Source organism: Amphiprion ocellaris, chromosome 7 (genome assembly GCF_022539595.1).
Source record: "Amphiprion ocellaris isolate individual 3 ecotype Okinawa chromosome 7, ASM2253959v1, whole genome shotgun sequence".
Taxonomy (NCBI): Eukaryota; Metazoa; Chordata; class Actinopteri; family Pomacentridae; genus Amphiprion; species Amphiprion ocellaris.
In genome coordinates this window covers 5,519,427-5,536,142 of record NC_072772.1, presented here as the reverse complement: position 1 = coordinate 5,536,142, position 16,716 = coordinate 5,519,427, and the positions used below count along the sequence as shown (strand labels likewise).

Sequence of the window (16,716 nt, the reverse complement as noted above, 5' to 3'; positions counted from 1 at the left end):
CCTGCCATTTTGTGAGCAGGAACGTTTGAAGACGGTAAAGTTCACAGAAATTACCCACAACTTTGCTTCTGGTTTTAATGTCGTTTATTAAAACAAAAAAAACAAAACAAAACAAAAAAAAACACACAATCGAGATTTTTATCGATTTCTTTCTTTCTTTAGATTTAGCTGCGTTTACAACAAACTGCGACTTTTTTGAGCAATTCTACAGAAAACTAATTGTCAGTGAAACATCCCCTTAATTTTCCCTGAAGGTTCCCTTATCTGGGTAACTAGTGCTACATCAAGCCAATATCTCCAAACATTATTATCAATTTAACATAGAGTCGGCTACACCATAAAAATGAACAGTTTTTAGCTTTTTTTTTTTTTTTTTTTTTTTTAAAGAAATTATTTATTGTTATTTTACAGATTTTTTCATGCTTTGGTAAATTACAGATAATAACTAATTTGAAGGGAAATAAAGTCTTAGTTCACGCGTTAACCATCAGAAAGCAGGCCAAAACTGTAAATCACATCCACACCAAAAATCTTTAAAAAATTGTAACAATTCAACATTTGACAATAAAATTACAATTTTTAAAACTATATTTAAGTCAACAAAAATATGATTATTTCACAGATATTGGGAGCCACTGAAAGATAATTCTACACGTGTATATAAAGGATTGAAACATGGTTTAAAAAAATTAGATGTTATTTTGCTGATCTTCTCAGTTTTGGTAAATTATAGATAATATCTAGAAAATTCACGGACAAAAATATTAATTGTGGAAATAAATTTACGGTCAATAACATTTTGATTTGTACTTGATGTGTTTGAGTGAAGGTTTGGATGAGTTTGATGATGTTGCTTTTATTCTGAAGGATCCGGACCAGAAGTCTTTCTGTTGCTGCGGGCAACAGCGACGACAAGCAAGTTAGCTTCATGCTAAATCCGTGCAGTTATGATTCTTAGTTGTGTTTGTGCTCAGCTACATGCAAATGAAATATTCTCATGTTCACTACGTTGTTTGTTTCTTCAAAAAAATATATTGGAGTCTTGATTTCAACCACGGACGCACATATACTAGCTAACAATGCTAATATTATACCTCTGAGTTTGCTGCTAGGGTTGCTGCTGTGCTAACAGGGCAGGCTAATACAGAGCACCATGGAATCTACGTACAGCCTGAATAGCAGGGCTAATTGGCTCAACGTTGCTAATACTTTCCATAACCACTCTGTGGTGTGATGGCCTACGACCTGCATGCGACTGCCTTATAAAGGAAAAGATGGTTACATCCAAATGAAGGTGAGTTCTGTTGATGGATTTTATTGATTGGTAATTAAGCTATCCCTGTTTCATTTTACAGCCTTGCATGGAATGAATGCTGTCCTCTTTTTCATCAGACTTATTGAGTATTACTTGGATAAGTCACTGTTAACTATTTCAGATGTAAATCGCCTAAAATACCCTTTTGTATTATTTTAAAAAGCTGCATTAAATTGTGTCATACAGCTGATTTATACACATAAGCATAGTATAAGCAAGAGCAAAGCATGATCTTTATAGTTTTATTTTCTGTTTCTCTCATTGACAGCTTGTCTTCAACTCTTACTCATCTACAGCTACACTAATGGGGACTCGAGACCCACCACTGGATTTGTTGTTTGAAACTTAAACTCTTCTCCCAACTGGACAGTAGCAGCCATGCGTATCAGTTTCTGCCAAGGCCTGCTAACCGGTGCCATCATCCTCAACCTCCTCATTCTCTACTATGTGTCTCGGGCCCAGCAGCACATGATGGAGAAGAGGAAGGAACTTGGCCGGGGCACGAGGAGGGCCGCCCTGCCAGCCTCCGGTCTCGGAGGAGGTCTGGTAGGAGCTGGAGGTGAGCCTGGAGTGGGCGGAGTGGAGGGACACAGTCGAGGTCCACGTGTGACTGTTCTTCTTCGGGAGTTTGAAAATTTTGAGAATTATGTTGGGGATGTGGCTAATTCCTTCCTCCGCCAGAGGCCCGAGCTTCCCTTTCTGGCTGTGGCAGATACGTCTCCATACCCTCCACTGGTGCTTCCAGAGGGGGCTCGGCTTCTGGTGCTCTCCCCGAGCCCTGATCAGCCACCGCAAGCTCACAGGCCAGAGTTTCATGTCCAGACTGAGTTTGTGCTGCTGGTGCCTGACGGAGTGGAGCTGGAGCAACCACGGGCCATCGAGAGGTTGATCAGGGAGCTGGAAGGTGAAGGTGGGGGGCCGGTGAGGCTGGTAGCTGCACCCGTGTTGGTTCGATCTGCTGTGCAGTGTCTCCACCTGCGGGTGAACCTCAGAGAGTGGACCGCCACATACTCAACGGCCACATCGGGAAGCAGCGGGAGCGTGTGCACGGCTTTACAGGGAGATGCAATTGTCCTCATTCGCACCGAGGACCTTTTTAACCTCTCTGTCCCTCTGGGGCGACCCCTGTTCTCCTCACTCTTCATCCAGACTGCCTTGAGAGGCTGGAAGGTCAAACTGCTGGAAACCCCCTGTTTCTCTGCAAACCACCGGCCCCTCTTCAGCTCCGCTCACAACCAGTGGAAGGCCGACACTCGACTGAAGGAGGTCACAGGGAAGCTCATGAGGAGCTTTGGTCTGAAGCGCCTCTTGCTGCCTGATGGGAAGGAACAGTGGCACGGCTGCAGTAAAGAGACGCCTCGCTGTTTTGGCACTGTGCAGGAGGACACTCCAGACTATCTTTATCTGGACAGATGGACGCCTCCCTGCTGTCTGCGAGCACTCAGGGAAACCACTAAGTATGTTATCAACATCTTGGAGAGCTCAGGTGTGCGCTACTGGTTAGAGGGGGGTTCTCTGCTGGGTGCTATTCGCCATCAAGACATCATCCCATGGGATTATGATGTGGACTTGGGCATCTACCTGGAGGATGTACCCAACTGTGATCACTTGAAGAACCTGGACTCAGGCTCTCTGGTGGATGCTAATGGCTACGTCTGGGAGCGTGCAGTGGAAGGAGACTTCTACAGAGTCCAGTACAGCGAGGCCAACCACCTGCATGTTGATCTGTGGCCCTTCTACTCACGGAATGGCGTCATGACCAAAGACACGTGGACAGAGCACAAACAAGACGTGGAGTTCCCAGAACACTTCCTGCAGCCGCTGGTGCCAATGCCTTTTGCTGGCATCACTGCCTACGGCCCCAACAACCACAGAGCCTTCCTGGAACTGAAGTTTGGAGAGGGGGTGATTGAGAACCCCCAGTATCCCAATCCTGCAAAAAAGAGGCTGGACAGAAGCAAATTATGAGTGATACTAAAGGCCAACAAGCCCTTTTATGTTGTACTGTATTTGTTGACCTAAAAACAGACAACTTTGCCTATTTTTTTTGAAAACAGCCTAAAAGATGATGCTTGGAAATTGAAATGGTGCCAGCATGACTGCATTATGCGTCGCAGTGTAATCACACGTTTGGTCAGATTTTCTTTTCATTGTCAGTGTTTGGATATAAATGATAATCTGCCTTTATTTATCAGAGTGGTGCAATTTTGTTTGCAAAGGGCATAAACACTTTTTTAAATCTCCACTTGTGTACTGACCACCTGATCAGGCACACCTTAAAAAAGTCAAAAACTGGTTTTAATACATCGTGTACAAACTCTGTATGTGATCTACTCTCTAAATATTACTGCTGTAAAGATGATGAATACTTTAAAACAAAAAAGATTGTTTTTTTTTTTAAAGTAGATTATTTTCAGCAGGATTTAAGGTATTGTACAGTTATTTGTTTCTGCCTGACAAGTATTTTATGTTTTCTTAACTGTATTGCCTTGTTTTGCACAGACTCTTTGAATTTTTTAGTTTTGCACAATTTATGAATGAATGTTGGGTGTCTATCAATGCCCTTCGGTACCTGACAACTCTAATGTGGTAATTTCCATGTGGTGAAATGAGAAGCACACATCATTCATCCTGTTATGGATGAAACATCACTCTATTAGGCCTTTATATTCAATTAATAATAAATATAAACTCTTAGCTCAAATATATGCATTATTATCATCCAAGAAAAAATCCAAGAAAACATTTCAAAAAAGACATCAGTGTCACATTATATCTGTAGTGTTATTTGTGTGTAATGTATTAGAGGGTCACTCTGTTTGATGTACTGGTAAATTCAGATCATTGTAACTGTTTATAGGTTTATTTATTTGTTTGGAGGAGATTTGAGGTGTTGGTTGGTTGATTTATTGTAAATAAAGAATGTACAGCAATAGTTGAACTTTTTCTTGAACACTAGATGGCAGAGCACACCTAATTATTCCAGTTAAGTTAGTTCACAGTGCTGGCTTTATGGGAGTTCTTCAGACATATGGTGGGAGTCCAGGGGGTGGAGGGTTTTATGAGAGGACAGACAGGCATGTAACTTAACAGGAATGCGGCTGACTTGTCTGTCGCAAACCAGTACAGTGATGTAAACCTGCTTCGTGTTGCCTTTTCCTCGAGGTGCGTTCCTCTTGCTTACAAATGATGGCCAACGGGGTTCATATACGGTCTGGTAATTAGATGAGGCGTCTATGGCACTGCAAGGCTGCATGTGGTTATTTTTGGATGTGAAAACATAGAGGATCTCTGCGCATTTTAAACACCCCCAGCTTGCATGCAACTACGTCTGAAGGCGACTGTAACATAGCACAGCTCCTCATGCAGCCACAAGTGTTTGTTTTTTTTATTTGCTGACTTCAATGTTTGTATTTAGCTACTGCAGTAAGTAATGTGTGAAAAAGCAGCCAAAAGAAACATTGAAATAAAAAAAAAGAAAGGCCTTTATTGCTTTAACCTAACGACAGTACATTCAGATGGTAACCGGAAATTCAGAGTTTTCAAACATAGCCCCACTGCAATACAATTACTATATCTACCATGTGCAAACAAATGCTATGATTGTACCAGTCGTATAGTGTAAGATCTCAGAGAGGAATGATAACATCTGTATAAAACCTTGCACCAAAAGACAGAAAGGAAGCAAAGCGCATCAGCTGTTGAGAGGCAATGCTTGTTGAAGCACTTCTGTAAAATACGTAAGACTTGACAGAAATGAGACCTCGGGCCTGCAATGAATTCATAAATGCCCACATGCCAAATACTGTAGAGCTAAAGCTAGCAAAGAAAACGGATATTCGTCAAAAATTGCATATATAATAGTAGTCTATGCCCCATTCATTCCTACTTTAAACAGTTTTTGATGATATGGATGGAAGCATAACATTCAGTAGTGCAACTCTACATTGTTGCATGTGAAAACAGTATCATTTTAAAGTAAAAACCAAAACAAGTCATATCATTCCTGCTTCAGCACACACGTCTCCAAAATCTCAAGTCTTGGCCACAAAAAAATATGCATCAAATGGAAGCAATGTGTACAAATATAGTTTAGACAGTAACCCACGAGTTGAAAACAAGGCTGAGAGGACATGAACAGTAAAAAACAAATTTACCACCAACTAGCTGTTACAAGAAGAATTGAAACTGGAAAAAAAAAAAAGAAGCCAATTTGGAGTTACTAGCATGTCAAAAAAAATGGCTAAAAATGTCTTTGGATTTTGATTAGAGAAATAAATATCAATTACAACAAATAATTATCAATATATACAAGGAGGCCTAGTGGACACGTAAGAATTTCAGGTTTATGGCCATTTTCACCAAAACAAAAATAAACTGAGCTGTTCTTACCTTTTCACTTGAGTTCTTTAGGTGTTCAGATTTCAGACAGACATAACTGTAGTGGAAGGAAATTAGTTACTTCACACGACATATAGTCACACCATACATTTAACATTTTTAACATCAGCCAAACAGTCCTTACCACACGCTGTGCTTTATCACCCTTTTGTACATGGACAATGAGGGCTATAATATTAATAATATAAAAAGCACACTTCCCAGAAAGTACATCAGGAGCTTCATCTCCTTTTTTGTCGAGTCTGTGTGATTTTTTTTGGTCTCAGGGTATTTAAGGAGCAGTTTAAACAACAGTCTTCAAGCAAAAAGTCAAACCTGAGGTTATAACGCCAGACTGCGTCCATCTGAGGCAGAAGTCAGTGTGTTTGTGTGTGCGCCCATGCATGTCGTCAAAATCCTTGAGATAGAGCTCCATCATTCACTCTTTGGACGTTATTGAAGATTATGTTTCATTTGGAGTACTTTGAAATATGAATAAATATGGAGAGTAACTCTATTGTTTTTTCTCACTATGAAAAAAGGCATTGTGCATTAGAGAATCATTCCCATGGAGTAACCACAACCAAAATTAAAGACCAGCAAAAGCCTTCAACGCCATTTTAAAACAATAAAAACTGATACATGTGCATTTTGGTGTATATGGTCACAGCAATTTTCTATGCAGAGATTATGGAATATAGGTAAACTATACTGTTATGTGTGTCTCATATTTGACAAATCAAATACAAGACATGTAGTAACCTGCATGAAAGTGGCTATAATCATGTAAACTAAAATACACATATTCATATCTAAAGCACGTATTTTCATAAAAGACATTTTCCTTGTGAAAGTTTGAAATCTGATAAAGCTGAACACAAAAGAAAAACTAAACAGTGACAGTGACGAAAACATTTTGAAGGTAACAGATTTCTGATGGAGAATATGAAAACTGCCAGACTGGCTGCAGCAAACTATATGGTGGTTCTCATCAACGTCTAAAGTCAGAATTTTTCCTGTTTTCCAAGAGGGGGTTCTGCTGGTGGCAGCTCAATAATCTAAATGAGATTTAACAAAGCTTTAGCATTAATGTAACTGCCACTTCTCCATTGAAAATCAATGTAACATTTCCTTTGTTTACAACATCCCCACCACATCTTGCAGAAGGTCATTGGTCCAGTTTTTGGTTGTACAGATTGGTCACATGCCTAAAGAACATCCGATATGTAGAACAAAATACAATTCTGACTTCAAAGGTGATGAGGACCAACCAAATGCACCACTAGAGTTGAGTGAACATAGCAGCCAGTCCAATGTACAATACCATCCTTCAAAATGAAAACAAAACTGTGCACAACATGGACTTTAAATACCCCATATGACTTTTTTTTTAGCTGTCCCTTTAGAAAATTGTTGAGGTCAGAGAGCTTGTCATTGCATTGTAGTGTGCACGTCTCCTTGCACTTTTCTTTAGGGCAGAGAAAAAAAAAACAAAGAAGGGTTTGAACGTCTGGTTTCAGCTTGCAGGAGTGTCAAACAGGAGAGGGGGGAACTCTTGGTAATGCCACCAGATTACATAATAGACTCTTCACTAGAGGGCGCTGCCTTCGTACCGTCCCTTCCACCATGTTTGTCGATGAGTGGCGAGTGCTCGGGTGCAGCGGCTGAAGGATCATTGCCGAGTCTGACCTCGCTCAGCTCGTTTCCGTCCACCTGTTTGGATGTGCGGTCCACATAGTGCTGCAAGAGCCCGGCTCCGAAAGCGTCACCCTCCACGTTCAACACGGTGCATGTGCGGTCACTAAAAGAAAGACAGAATGGATGGCAAGTTAGTTTAGCATTATGATAATTAATGGACTGCTTTAGAGGCAATGCGTCTACCGTCTGATAATACTGTTTCTGGATCTAAACATTGGCTGTCTTAAGAGATCCGAGTTAAAAAAAAAAAAAAGTACAATTGTATTAGCCCTATTCATTTCAAGCATAGCTAAGGTTTCTACGATCCCGGTATGCTGGACACCCATATATAATGTTTCAGTACAGAGTTACAGTAGTTCTGCCCATTTTTGTATATTTTGAGTCACCTCAGCCAGAACAAGGCATATCATCTCTAAATGCCAAATAGCTACCAGCTTACTGCTAAATTCTAACTCCCTTAACCTTGTAAATCCTCTTTTCATTGAAGCCTGGACTTAAACCCTCGATAATACCACCTGGGACAACAGCTACACTAATAACTCTATAGGAGTTCAAAAGAGTTTAGACCCTTTAAAACCATCTGTAGTGCCTCACTGTTGGTTGCTTTTGTAATCTGAAGGAGCGTTTGGACACAGAAATGGTGATTACAAAATCAGATGAAGTTATTAGATGTTGACAAATTGTGTGGGCTGTCAAAGAGCAGAGTAAGTTTCAATTGCACAAAGGATAACAAATGGCAATTTGCTTTTAATCTTGGCATTCACACAAAATACAAAAAGGTTGTACACTCACACAAGCCAGTCCACAGCCAGGATAAGAGAGATGTCGCTGGTGGGAAGTCCTATCGCTTCCAGGATAATAGCTAGTGTCAGCACACCACCGGCAGGTATCCCTGCTGCTCCAACACTGGATGCTGTAGCTGTCACGCTGACACAAACAGCAGGGACAATTTCACAGTTAGGCACAGGAAAAAGCAAACATATACCAACATCACATATGTGGCAACCATTAAAATGAGGTAGTGCTACAAGCAGATATAGTATCAAACATACTGTGTAACTGTGGATATGTTTCAGTTGTTTACAGACTTACAGGATGGTAATGACTTGGATGAAGTTCAGGGGAGTGTTGTTCAGCTGAGCGATGAAAACTGCAGCAACACACTGGAAGAGAGCGGCTCCATCCATGTTGACTGTAGCGCCGATGGGCAGGATGAAACGGCTGATGTGCTTGGATACGCCGTTATTTTCCTCCACGCACTTCATCATGAGGGGCAGAGTGGCAGAGCTGAGAAACAAGAAGCAGGGAGTGTGAGTTTAGAAAGGCAGGAGGTGCATGAGGCACATGTGTTTGTGGAGAAAGTAGTGTGCATGTTCTAGAACAAGAGCACCTCAGTATTTGATATTTAACAACCAGAGAGAGCAAACAAGTGTGTGTGAGCGAGAGTCAGAGCGGTGAGTAGCCATCAGTTCATTACCTAGAGCTTGTTCCAAAGGCTGTAGCCAGAGCTGTGAATATTCCCCAGAGGAAGGTGTACGGGTTCTTCCTTGTAAAGATGAAGTAGATGGCCGGCAGCACCAGAGCACCATGGATGGCATGTCCAATGATGCAGCAGGCTATGTATTTTCCCAGACTGGCAAACAGTTTGCCGACATCGTCCATCTCCACGATTTTACCAGCAACAAGGAACATGATACCAAGAGGGGCATACCTGCAGATAAGGAGGTGCAGAATGTGGGAAAAAAAGAAAATAGACCAGGCAAACTGTAGATTAAACTCCTGAAACAGAGCAGGATGGAAAACAATCTCACACACTGACCAAAAATACTTCAAAGAATAGCTTGACATCTTGATAAATGGACTTATTTGTGTTCTTGCTCCAGTTAAATAAGATAAATGCGGCGCTCATTTCCCTCAATTAAATATCTTGCTACAGCCAGCAATCAGTTAGCTTAGCACAAAGTCTATGGGTGCTTTTCATTATGCTAACATTTCTCCTTCCTTCTCTTTCTTGCTCCTCCCAGTCAAGATGTGATTTAAGGAGGAGATATGAGGACAGAGGAGCCGAAGTTGCCAAGAATTCTTTCATTCCAGAGCGTCACCCTTAAGCAATGTCAGTGAAATGACATGCAGCATTTATGTCACACTACTTGATTAAAGACTTCCACATAGGATGCACCTGTGCTTCTTCGCTCTAAGCTCTTTCCAAAGCTTCCTCATCTCCATGAAGTGCATTTAAGTAATTGGACAATTGCCCACGATGTTGGAGGGGAAGCATTTTCCAGGTTACAGGAGAAACATAATAAAGCATAAGCTAGCAGAATGAAAATCACCCGACTTCTCTATTTCCAGACTTTCCATGAAGCTAATCTAAGCAGCTACTGGCCAGTAGTTTGAATGGTATCAATTATTTTACACTCCCATAACTGAGAAATGTTTGGGCTTCCTTACCACATGATCCAGGACACCAGCACCATGGTGGCTTCATTGAAGGAGTTGAAGAACTTGATCAGGATCTCTCCTTCCTCACCCAGCTTCCTTAACGCCACACCAAACACAATAGCAAACACTACCAGGCCGAGGATATTCATACCATCCTGGTCTGTTCCAAAGGGCACCTGGCAACCAAACAGGGAAACACACAGTCAGAACACACATATGTCCACCAGATCAGGAACACAGTAGTAGATACCATAGTACCTTGACTCATGTGGTGTATTTGTGGTCTATTTTATGTTAAAACATTCTCTTACCTTCTCCACTGTGAGATTGAAGTTGCCATCTGTGCCATTCTTCTTAACCAGCTTGTAGGAGGTTGCATACTAGAAGAGAGGGAACAGTTTGCCAGTTTAACACACTAATCAGTTCATAATCAGCTTATGTAAATATTTTTGATACTTCATTTCAGATCATGATGCTGGAGAGATATTGAATCAAGATCTAAGACTCACCGACTGAAAGGCAGCAGACACCAGGTTGGAGGGAAAGATGTTTCTGTGGATAGAAAAAAAAAACACAACACTTTAGATCTGTGTGATTAGTGTGAACCTGACTATTTGGAAAGATCTGATGAAAAATAGCTGTTGCTGTATTCAAGAGGAGAGAAATTCAATGTTTGGGAACACAGTACAAATATTTGGGCATCGTTTGGTTCTAACAACAGCTTAAAACAACCCTGACTGCTGATATGAATGTGCAAACACAGCAATGTTGCGTTTACTACAGTGCAAACACATTGTAAAGCCATAAACCGGCCTTTGTTTTTGGATCGTTTCTGATGAAGACTGAACTTGTTGCACAATACACATGAATCTAACTTCTAAAAAATACAAGTTACCTCAGTTTTACACAACTATCACCATCAGTGGTGTTGTAGATCAATCTTTGGTTGTCAGTGATAATTCAAACAGAAAGAATTACAGCACTAATCATATGGAAATAGACCAGAGAATTTCACTATTAATATGCTTTCTCCCACCCATACGACTTAATACTGTGGTGTTATTCATTCTAAGCTAACACATACACAAACATTTACTGGTACACAGGTCCAACTGTGTATTAAATCTCCCAAGAACGCATGAAACCTGCATGTCCCCGATACCCCTGTACTCAGCTGGCTGCTATAGATTTAGAGTAATAAGGCATTAACTTCACAAGCCCTTTTCAGCCATTCAGTGCCTTTCATTGGACCCATAGTGCATCAGGATTAAACATCATGTGACTGCATAACAAGGCGGTGTACAACTGGAACAACTGTGCAACTGTGCTGCAAAGAGCCACGACAAAAAGAGAAAAAAATGCTGCCAATCTTTCAAGCTAATGCTCGCCTCTTATTTGAGTATTCAAATGCTTTTCAATTTACATACTTTCGTTGTGAGTATATATGTGACTAAGGCCTCCAAACTCTGCTCGAGTCACATTTTCAGACCATTTTAGTGTTTACAAGAGCTGGATGTTTGGAAATGGAAACACATCATTGAAATTCTCCGTGCATTTACACTTGCTCTAACTTTGCATGGTGTTAATACTACAGAACCTGAAAGGATCCACTTCCTCGTTCATTGCGGCAGCAACTTTATTCCTGACACAGGTACAAAACTAAAAAAGAGAACACCGAGTTTCTGGTGAAACTTCTTCTGGTGCTGTTTTGAGATGAACATGCAACTTGGTTTTATAAATAAACACAACTACTGTACAGCTAATCACAATTAATAGAAAGGTATGACAACATACGACTACGTACAAACAGGTACACACAGTGCCGTCACATGCCATCAGATGGGTGCATCTCTTTTATGCTAAGCTGCGGATTGTTTGAGGTCAACTATTCTGACATCTTCTCAGTGTCTTCTTACACCTCCCAGACCTGGCAAAGAGCAGCCAACATGTGATGCTGGTCAATGAGAGGAAGCAAATGTTTGTTTTTATCCCTGACAACAGTGATTCTAGGTGCTTGATAGACAAGAAACAAGCACTCTGTCACCAGCACTACAAAGGCATTCTTTAACATTTAATAAGAGAAGCTGGAAAGCTTAGACATGACAAAAGTTATTCCAAATAAAAACATGTTGTTGGGCGACAATCCTAATGCTTGCAGGTGCTGTTTAGCAAAAAAAAAAGTAGCATACTTGCTATGAGAATCAACATTATCAAGCACTTGTTGAGCTTCAATTCAGAAGATTACAAATCTATTCGAAAATAATTCTTTAAAATACAGCCAACGACAATACAACAGGTACTTGGAATATAAGCAGCCAATATACGAAGCTCTTTAGAGAAAATCTGTATTCATTTCATGACTTTTCAAGGTAAATATTGATCAGTAAATGAAAAAGTTACTGTATCACTAACCAATAGCTGTCACTGTATGGTTCAATGTGGGAAAACACACAAAAGACAAGAAATGTCAACAAGGATGTGGAGGAGTGGCTTCAGTCAGAGTCACGGTTGTCACATACATCTATGGTGTGTCAGTGTGGACAATGACAGCTCTGCGTGAAACGGAGTGTGTGTCTGCGAACAATCACCAGGCCAGTTTCACGCTTTGATGAGCAGCTCTTCGGTCGCTTCTACCCAGTAACTTCCACGCTGCCTTTGTTGTCAAAACTAAGCAGGACACCGGCTGAGAGAGCTCGCTCTAATGAGAACCGTGAGTTTTGCCTGCTGTCCTGTGGGGATAATTTGCAAACGCGTGTGTGCACGTGCACTGGTGGCATGTGTCCAGCACAAAATAAACACTACCCTCCCATTTTTAAAACTTCAAACTACACTAGTGACACGCTGTATTCAGGCACATCAGCTGCTCCAAATCTAGGAATACAGAAAATGATGATTAAATGTAAAATACATCCAACTAATTCCTAAATAAACTGGACAAATCTGCTGCAACTTGAAGATTTGGTTATGTAAAGCTCTGATACATATCAGGGTAACAATGTTAATCTGCGAGTGGATAAGTTTTACCCTGTTGCTCTTGCATGTCAAATCTGCCCCTGAGCACAATAACTGTTCTAGGAGGTGTTGCCAGGGCTGGGTCACATTGCTGGGGGAGTAGGAGGAGGAGGAGGAGGGAGGAAAATCCTGGCTTTCATGGCACACAGTTCCATAATTCATGGACTTAGTGTTCCAAAAAAGTCAAACCAACCACAGAGAATTGTGCAACAGTTACAACTGTCCTCAGGACTGCATGTGAACAGACTGTTGTGTGTTAATGTGAAACATGAGGGCAATTCATGTTGTGTCTCTTATTTCTGGTCTGCTTTTTGAGGCAAACAAGCTCTAATATGGACTGTGGTGCAGATATTAACAGTAAACTCAAACGCCCCTTGTTTACGCTAAATACAGTTTCGCCTTTAATCTCTGTGGGGTAAATATTCCTGCATCTCTTATTCCACACAGTGAAGTTGCATCAGAGTTTTTGGCAATGTCTATTAAAGTCCAACACCCAAACCTGTCATATCACTTATCTACTGAATTGCTGTTGACTTAGATAAGCAGAGTTTCCGCCGCTTGGGACTTTTTGGCGGGTAAAAGCAGAGCAGGTACGAGAGACAAACGCAGAGGAAACTATGATGTATACAGTTTTGGAAAATGAACCGTGCTGAAATTTTGTTAGAGGATGTCGACATCCCACTAAATCTGTCTCTGACTCAGCTGCTTCCTTTTACTCCATAGTAGATGAAGTTGCACATGTCTCAGAAATGCCCCATGAATGTAACACACTGATGAAATATGGGGGGGCTGCTGAAAGGAGAAAATTAGATAAGACTTCAAGTGCAAATAAGCTCAAGTTCAAGCTAATGTCTTATGCCAGGCTGGATCAAATTCCTTTTTGTTAATTGCTATTCAGCTTAACAGAACAAACACCTACTTTAAATCATTTTTGGCGAGGGAAATTTGTGAGACTAGAACAAGAAGAGCAGGATGGTGATGGCTGTATTTTTATTTTATTTTTTTTAAACAAAGAGGGCTGTCCCAGCAGGAAGAGTCTCACCATTACGCTCCGCTCGTGTAGGAAATGTCTCACACACGTGTCGTTTTGCTCCACGTGTCGAATTTGTACAGAAACAAATGTTAAGTAAGACTAAATTAGACAGGGAATGCGTTAGCTCGGGAATGAGCAGGGTAAAAAGTACAGAGTGTGACCAGTGACAAGCGGCACTCAGCGCCGGGAGTTAACCCTCGATGTGAGCGCACAGCTGAGCTGATGCAACCGTCTGTTGTCATTACGGCACCATTAAGCCCTACGGCTGATATGGCTGCGGTTCCAGGATGTGGTTACACACGGGGACTTTTACCGCTTAAAATAGTTAAATAAAGGTGAAAACAGGCTTCTGTGGAACGTGGCTCCACGTTTAACTCCCATGATGTGGAGCTGGGGGGATGCAGGCATCCGTACACCATTACGCATCACATTTTCACTACTTTTTCTGAGAGTACCGGCTCAGCAGATGAGGTTTCACTCACCTTATCAGGTCTAAGAATGAGTCTATAACTTCTTTATGAGCAGGCACTTCTTCATCCAGGCCCGCTGGCTTGGTGACGGCCACGGCGCCGGGCGTCACGATGAAAGCCATCACGACCCCGATGGACGACGCGATCAAGGTGGTGACCAGGAAGAAGAGCATGGCCCAGCCGCCTAGCTTCCCCAGGGCTTTGGGGTCGATGCTGGCCGCCCCGGACACCAGGCTGCACACCACCAGGGGGATGATGATCATCTTCAGCAGCCGGATGAGCAGCTCACCTGGGAAGCCGATGTAAATGATCTGGGTCCTCGTCAGGGTCGCGTTGCGCACGCCAAGTCCGATAAAAACCCCGACGATGACCCCGGCCACGGTGAGAATCACCAGCAGGTTGGCCCTCACCAGCCGCAGCACCCGCTGGGACAGCGGCTCCGGACTGCTCTTGTGGCTGTTGAGTCCGTTGGCCAGCGGCTCGTCGAGGTGCGCCTCACCGTTGGATGCTTTTCCTCCCTCCATGTCTATCTTCTCTGCCATTGTGCGCGTTTAAAGTTACCCTAAAACTTATTCAAAGGGCACAAAACCTGATGTTACCTTGGCGGGAATAGCTTCTAGTTTAAGGAGGAACTACCGGCTTCTTTCTCAGCACTATAGCACGATGTTCTCCTGCCCTGCCGTGCTTCCTACTTATCTACCGGGAATCCAACCCCCACCCATTTGACGCAAGCTGGGCGTGGTCTAAACAAGGAAGCTTGTAGGCTGCCAATCAAATGCCCATCACGTTCATTAAAACGGAACACTACCTTTTATCTGGTCGGCATTTATGTTTTGTTTTAGGTTGCATTCATTTCAAAATGCCACATTTATCCACGAGATTTTCTGCTGATGTCTCATTTATTGTCTAAGAAAAAGAACTACTGTGTGCAACTTAAGTAACAAACAATACGGGTTGAGCAAAGATCTCTGGGTTATGTGAATAACTCTACAAATAGAGTTTGTTGGACTTCATGATTACAGTTAGACTAGAGGCCAAGTCCAAGATGGGTTTTATGAGGGGTTTAAGGGATTCTTTTTGATGATTTCTGGATGGATGGTTCTGAAAAACTTAGTGCATTGGGTAGGGAACTTTTTGAAGCAGATTTTATTAGTTAAGTTTGGGAGATGAGACAGTCACAGCATTCAGTGAGCCTGTAGATGTTAGTAGGGTTGTCGTATTTAGATCAATTACATGCCCTCACACATACATACATATATACTATACTGGCACCAATCTATTTTTCATGTTCACTAACTTGAAACCAGAGACAACTATTGCATCATGAGGGGGAAAGCACAGCTGCAACACAATTCCCTCGAGTAAAAATGTGCAAATTACAAAGCTGTGTGAGAATATAGAAAATTTTAAAGCTGAGAGTTGCAAACAGCATGCAAATCTACATGTAGAAACAAAAATGTACTTTCAAGTCAGCAATATCAGATGATTTAAATTCATTCCATTAAATGTATGGTATAATCAGAATAACACAGCTCTACTGGACTATGTGCCAGCACTAATCTCCTCCCAGACTAGTCCCTGTCATTAGAGTGGCAGTTGAACAGAGGTGGAAGCTTTGCCTATACAGCTGTGGAGTCTGCCACTGCACTTTGATGAGACCTCCCTCCTCTGTCAGTTTATTTGCTCTCCTCCCAAGCACCAAATCAGCAGTGCATATAATTTTTGTTGTAGTTACGACATGAAAGGGTATCGTACATGAAACGAGAAGTGCAGCAATAACATTAATCTAACATCTGGTGTGCTTGCACGCCAAAGACAAGCAGGGCGTCTTTTGGATTACTTCAGCTGTTCCTTACTCAACTGAGAGAACGCCACATCCTTTTTGATTAATTCTGTCATTTTTCCCGGAATGGCACCATGTAAGACTGAAAGTGATGAGTAAAAATGAAAATGTGAGATGAAAGCAGTTGAATGGAGGTTCAATATTCGCTGGAGTTGTTGGTATCCTGGCTACTATCCCTGCAATCTTTGGCAAGGTGTGTGTCAAACTGTAACAAGAGACAGACTCTCATTGTGTTGGGATACAGAGGCCTACAGTCTGATTGCTTGAAATTCGTGTGTAGGGGTCCAAGGCATGCTGGGGTCACCTTACACTCAAACAACAAGCCAAGTTCGTTTTAAAAACGGGTCTCACTGGCGGAAATTTGTGGGAAAAGCACCTTTAACACCAAACAATGCCCACAGGACCAGAACTCAGGCCGCTAAGGAAGCTTTCCTCTCAGGGCCCAGTTTGTTATCTCAAGCTTGGTCTTTGTTCCCTCTGACTGTGCGAATGATTGGAGGAATCGCTATGATTCTGTGAAATA

The 16,716-nt window shown here is 41.9% G+C and overlaps 2 protein-coding genes across 3 annotated transcripts; one reads left to right on the top strand and one right to left on the bottom strand.

Moving 5' to 3' along the window:
• Positions 1-879: 879 nt before the first annotated feature.
• Positions 880-4,250, top strand: fkrp (fukutin related protein). Of its 2 annotated transcripts, none has more exons than XM_023285619.3 (2): positions 880-1,294; positions 1,612-4,250. In XM_023285619.3, the coding sequence occupies exon 2, from the start codon at positions 1,694-1,696 to the stop codon at positions 3,281-3,283; it is 1,590 nt and encodes a 529-aa protein (XP_023141387.2). In that variant the 5' UTR covers positions 880-1,294; positions 1,612-1,693; the 3' UTR covers positions 3,284-4,250. The 2 variants fall into 2 exon arrangements, with proteins under 2 accessions (XP_023141387.2, XP_035811120.2); XM_035955227.2 differs by having other exon boundaries at positions 1,584-4,250.
• A 532-nt stretch (positions 4,251-4,782) lies between these two features.
• slc1a5 (solute carrier family 1 member 5) lies at positions 4,783-15,025 on the bottom strand. Its single transcript, XM_023285618.3, has 8 exons — positions 14,363-15,025; positions 10,345-10,387; positions 10,147-10,215; positions 9,845-10,011; positions 8,871-9,104; positions 8,486-8,680; positions 8,186-8,320; positions 4,783-7,496 (listed from the first exon to the last, which is right to left on the bottom strand). The coding sequence occupies exons 1-8, from the start codon at positions 14,890-14,892 to the stop codon at positions 7,268-7,270; spliced, it is 1,602 nt and encodes a 533-aa protein (XP_023141386.1). The 5' UTR covers positions 14,893-15,025; the 3' UTR covers positions 4,783-7,267.
• Between the last annotated feature and the right edge of the window lie 1,691 nt (positions 15,026-16,716).

What these genes read in the sequence shown, in the direction of transcription:
- fkrp (XM_023285619.3), top strand. Translation starts at nt 1,694, where the DNA reads ATGCGTATCAGTTTCTGCCAAGGCCTGCTAACCGGTGCCATCATCCTC.
- slc1a5 (XM_023285618.3), bottom strand. Translation starts at nt 14,892, where the DNA reads ATGGCAGAGAAGATAGACATGGAGGGAGGAAAAGCATCCAACGGTGAG. An exon ending in TCATTCTTAGACCTGATAAG is followed by an intron (nt 10,388 to 14,362) that starts GTGAGTGAAACC and finishes TTCTATCCACAG; the next exon opens with AAACATCTTTCCCTCCAACC. An exon ending in CTGGTGTCCTGGATCATGTG is followed by an intron (nt 9,105 to 9,844) that starts GTAAGGAAGCCC and finishes CCTTATCTGCAG; the next exon opens with GTATGCCCCTCTTGGTATCA.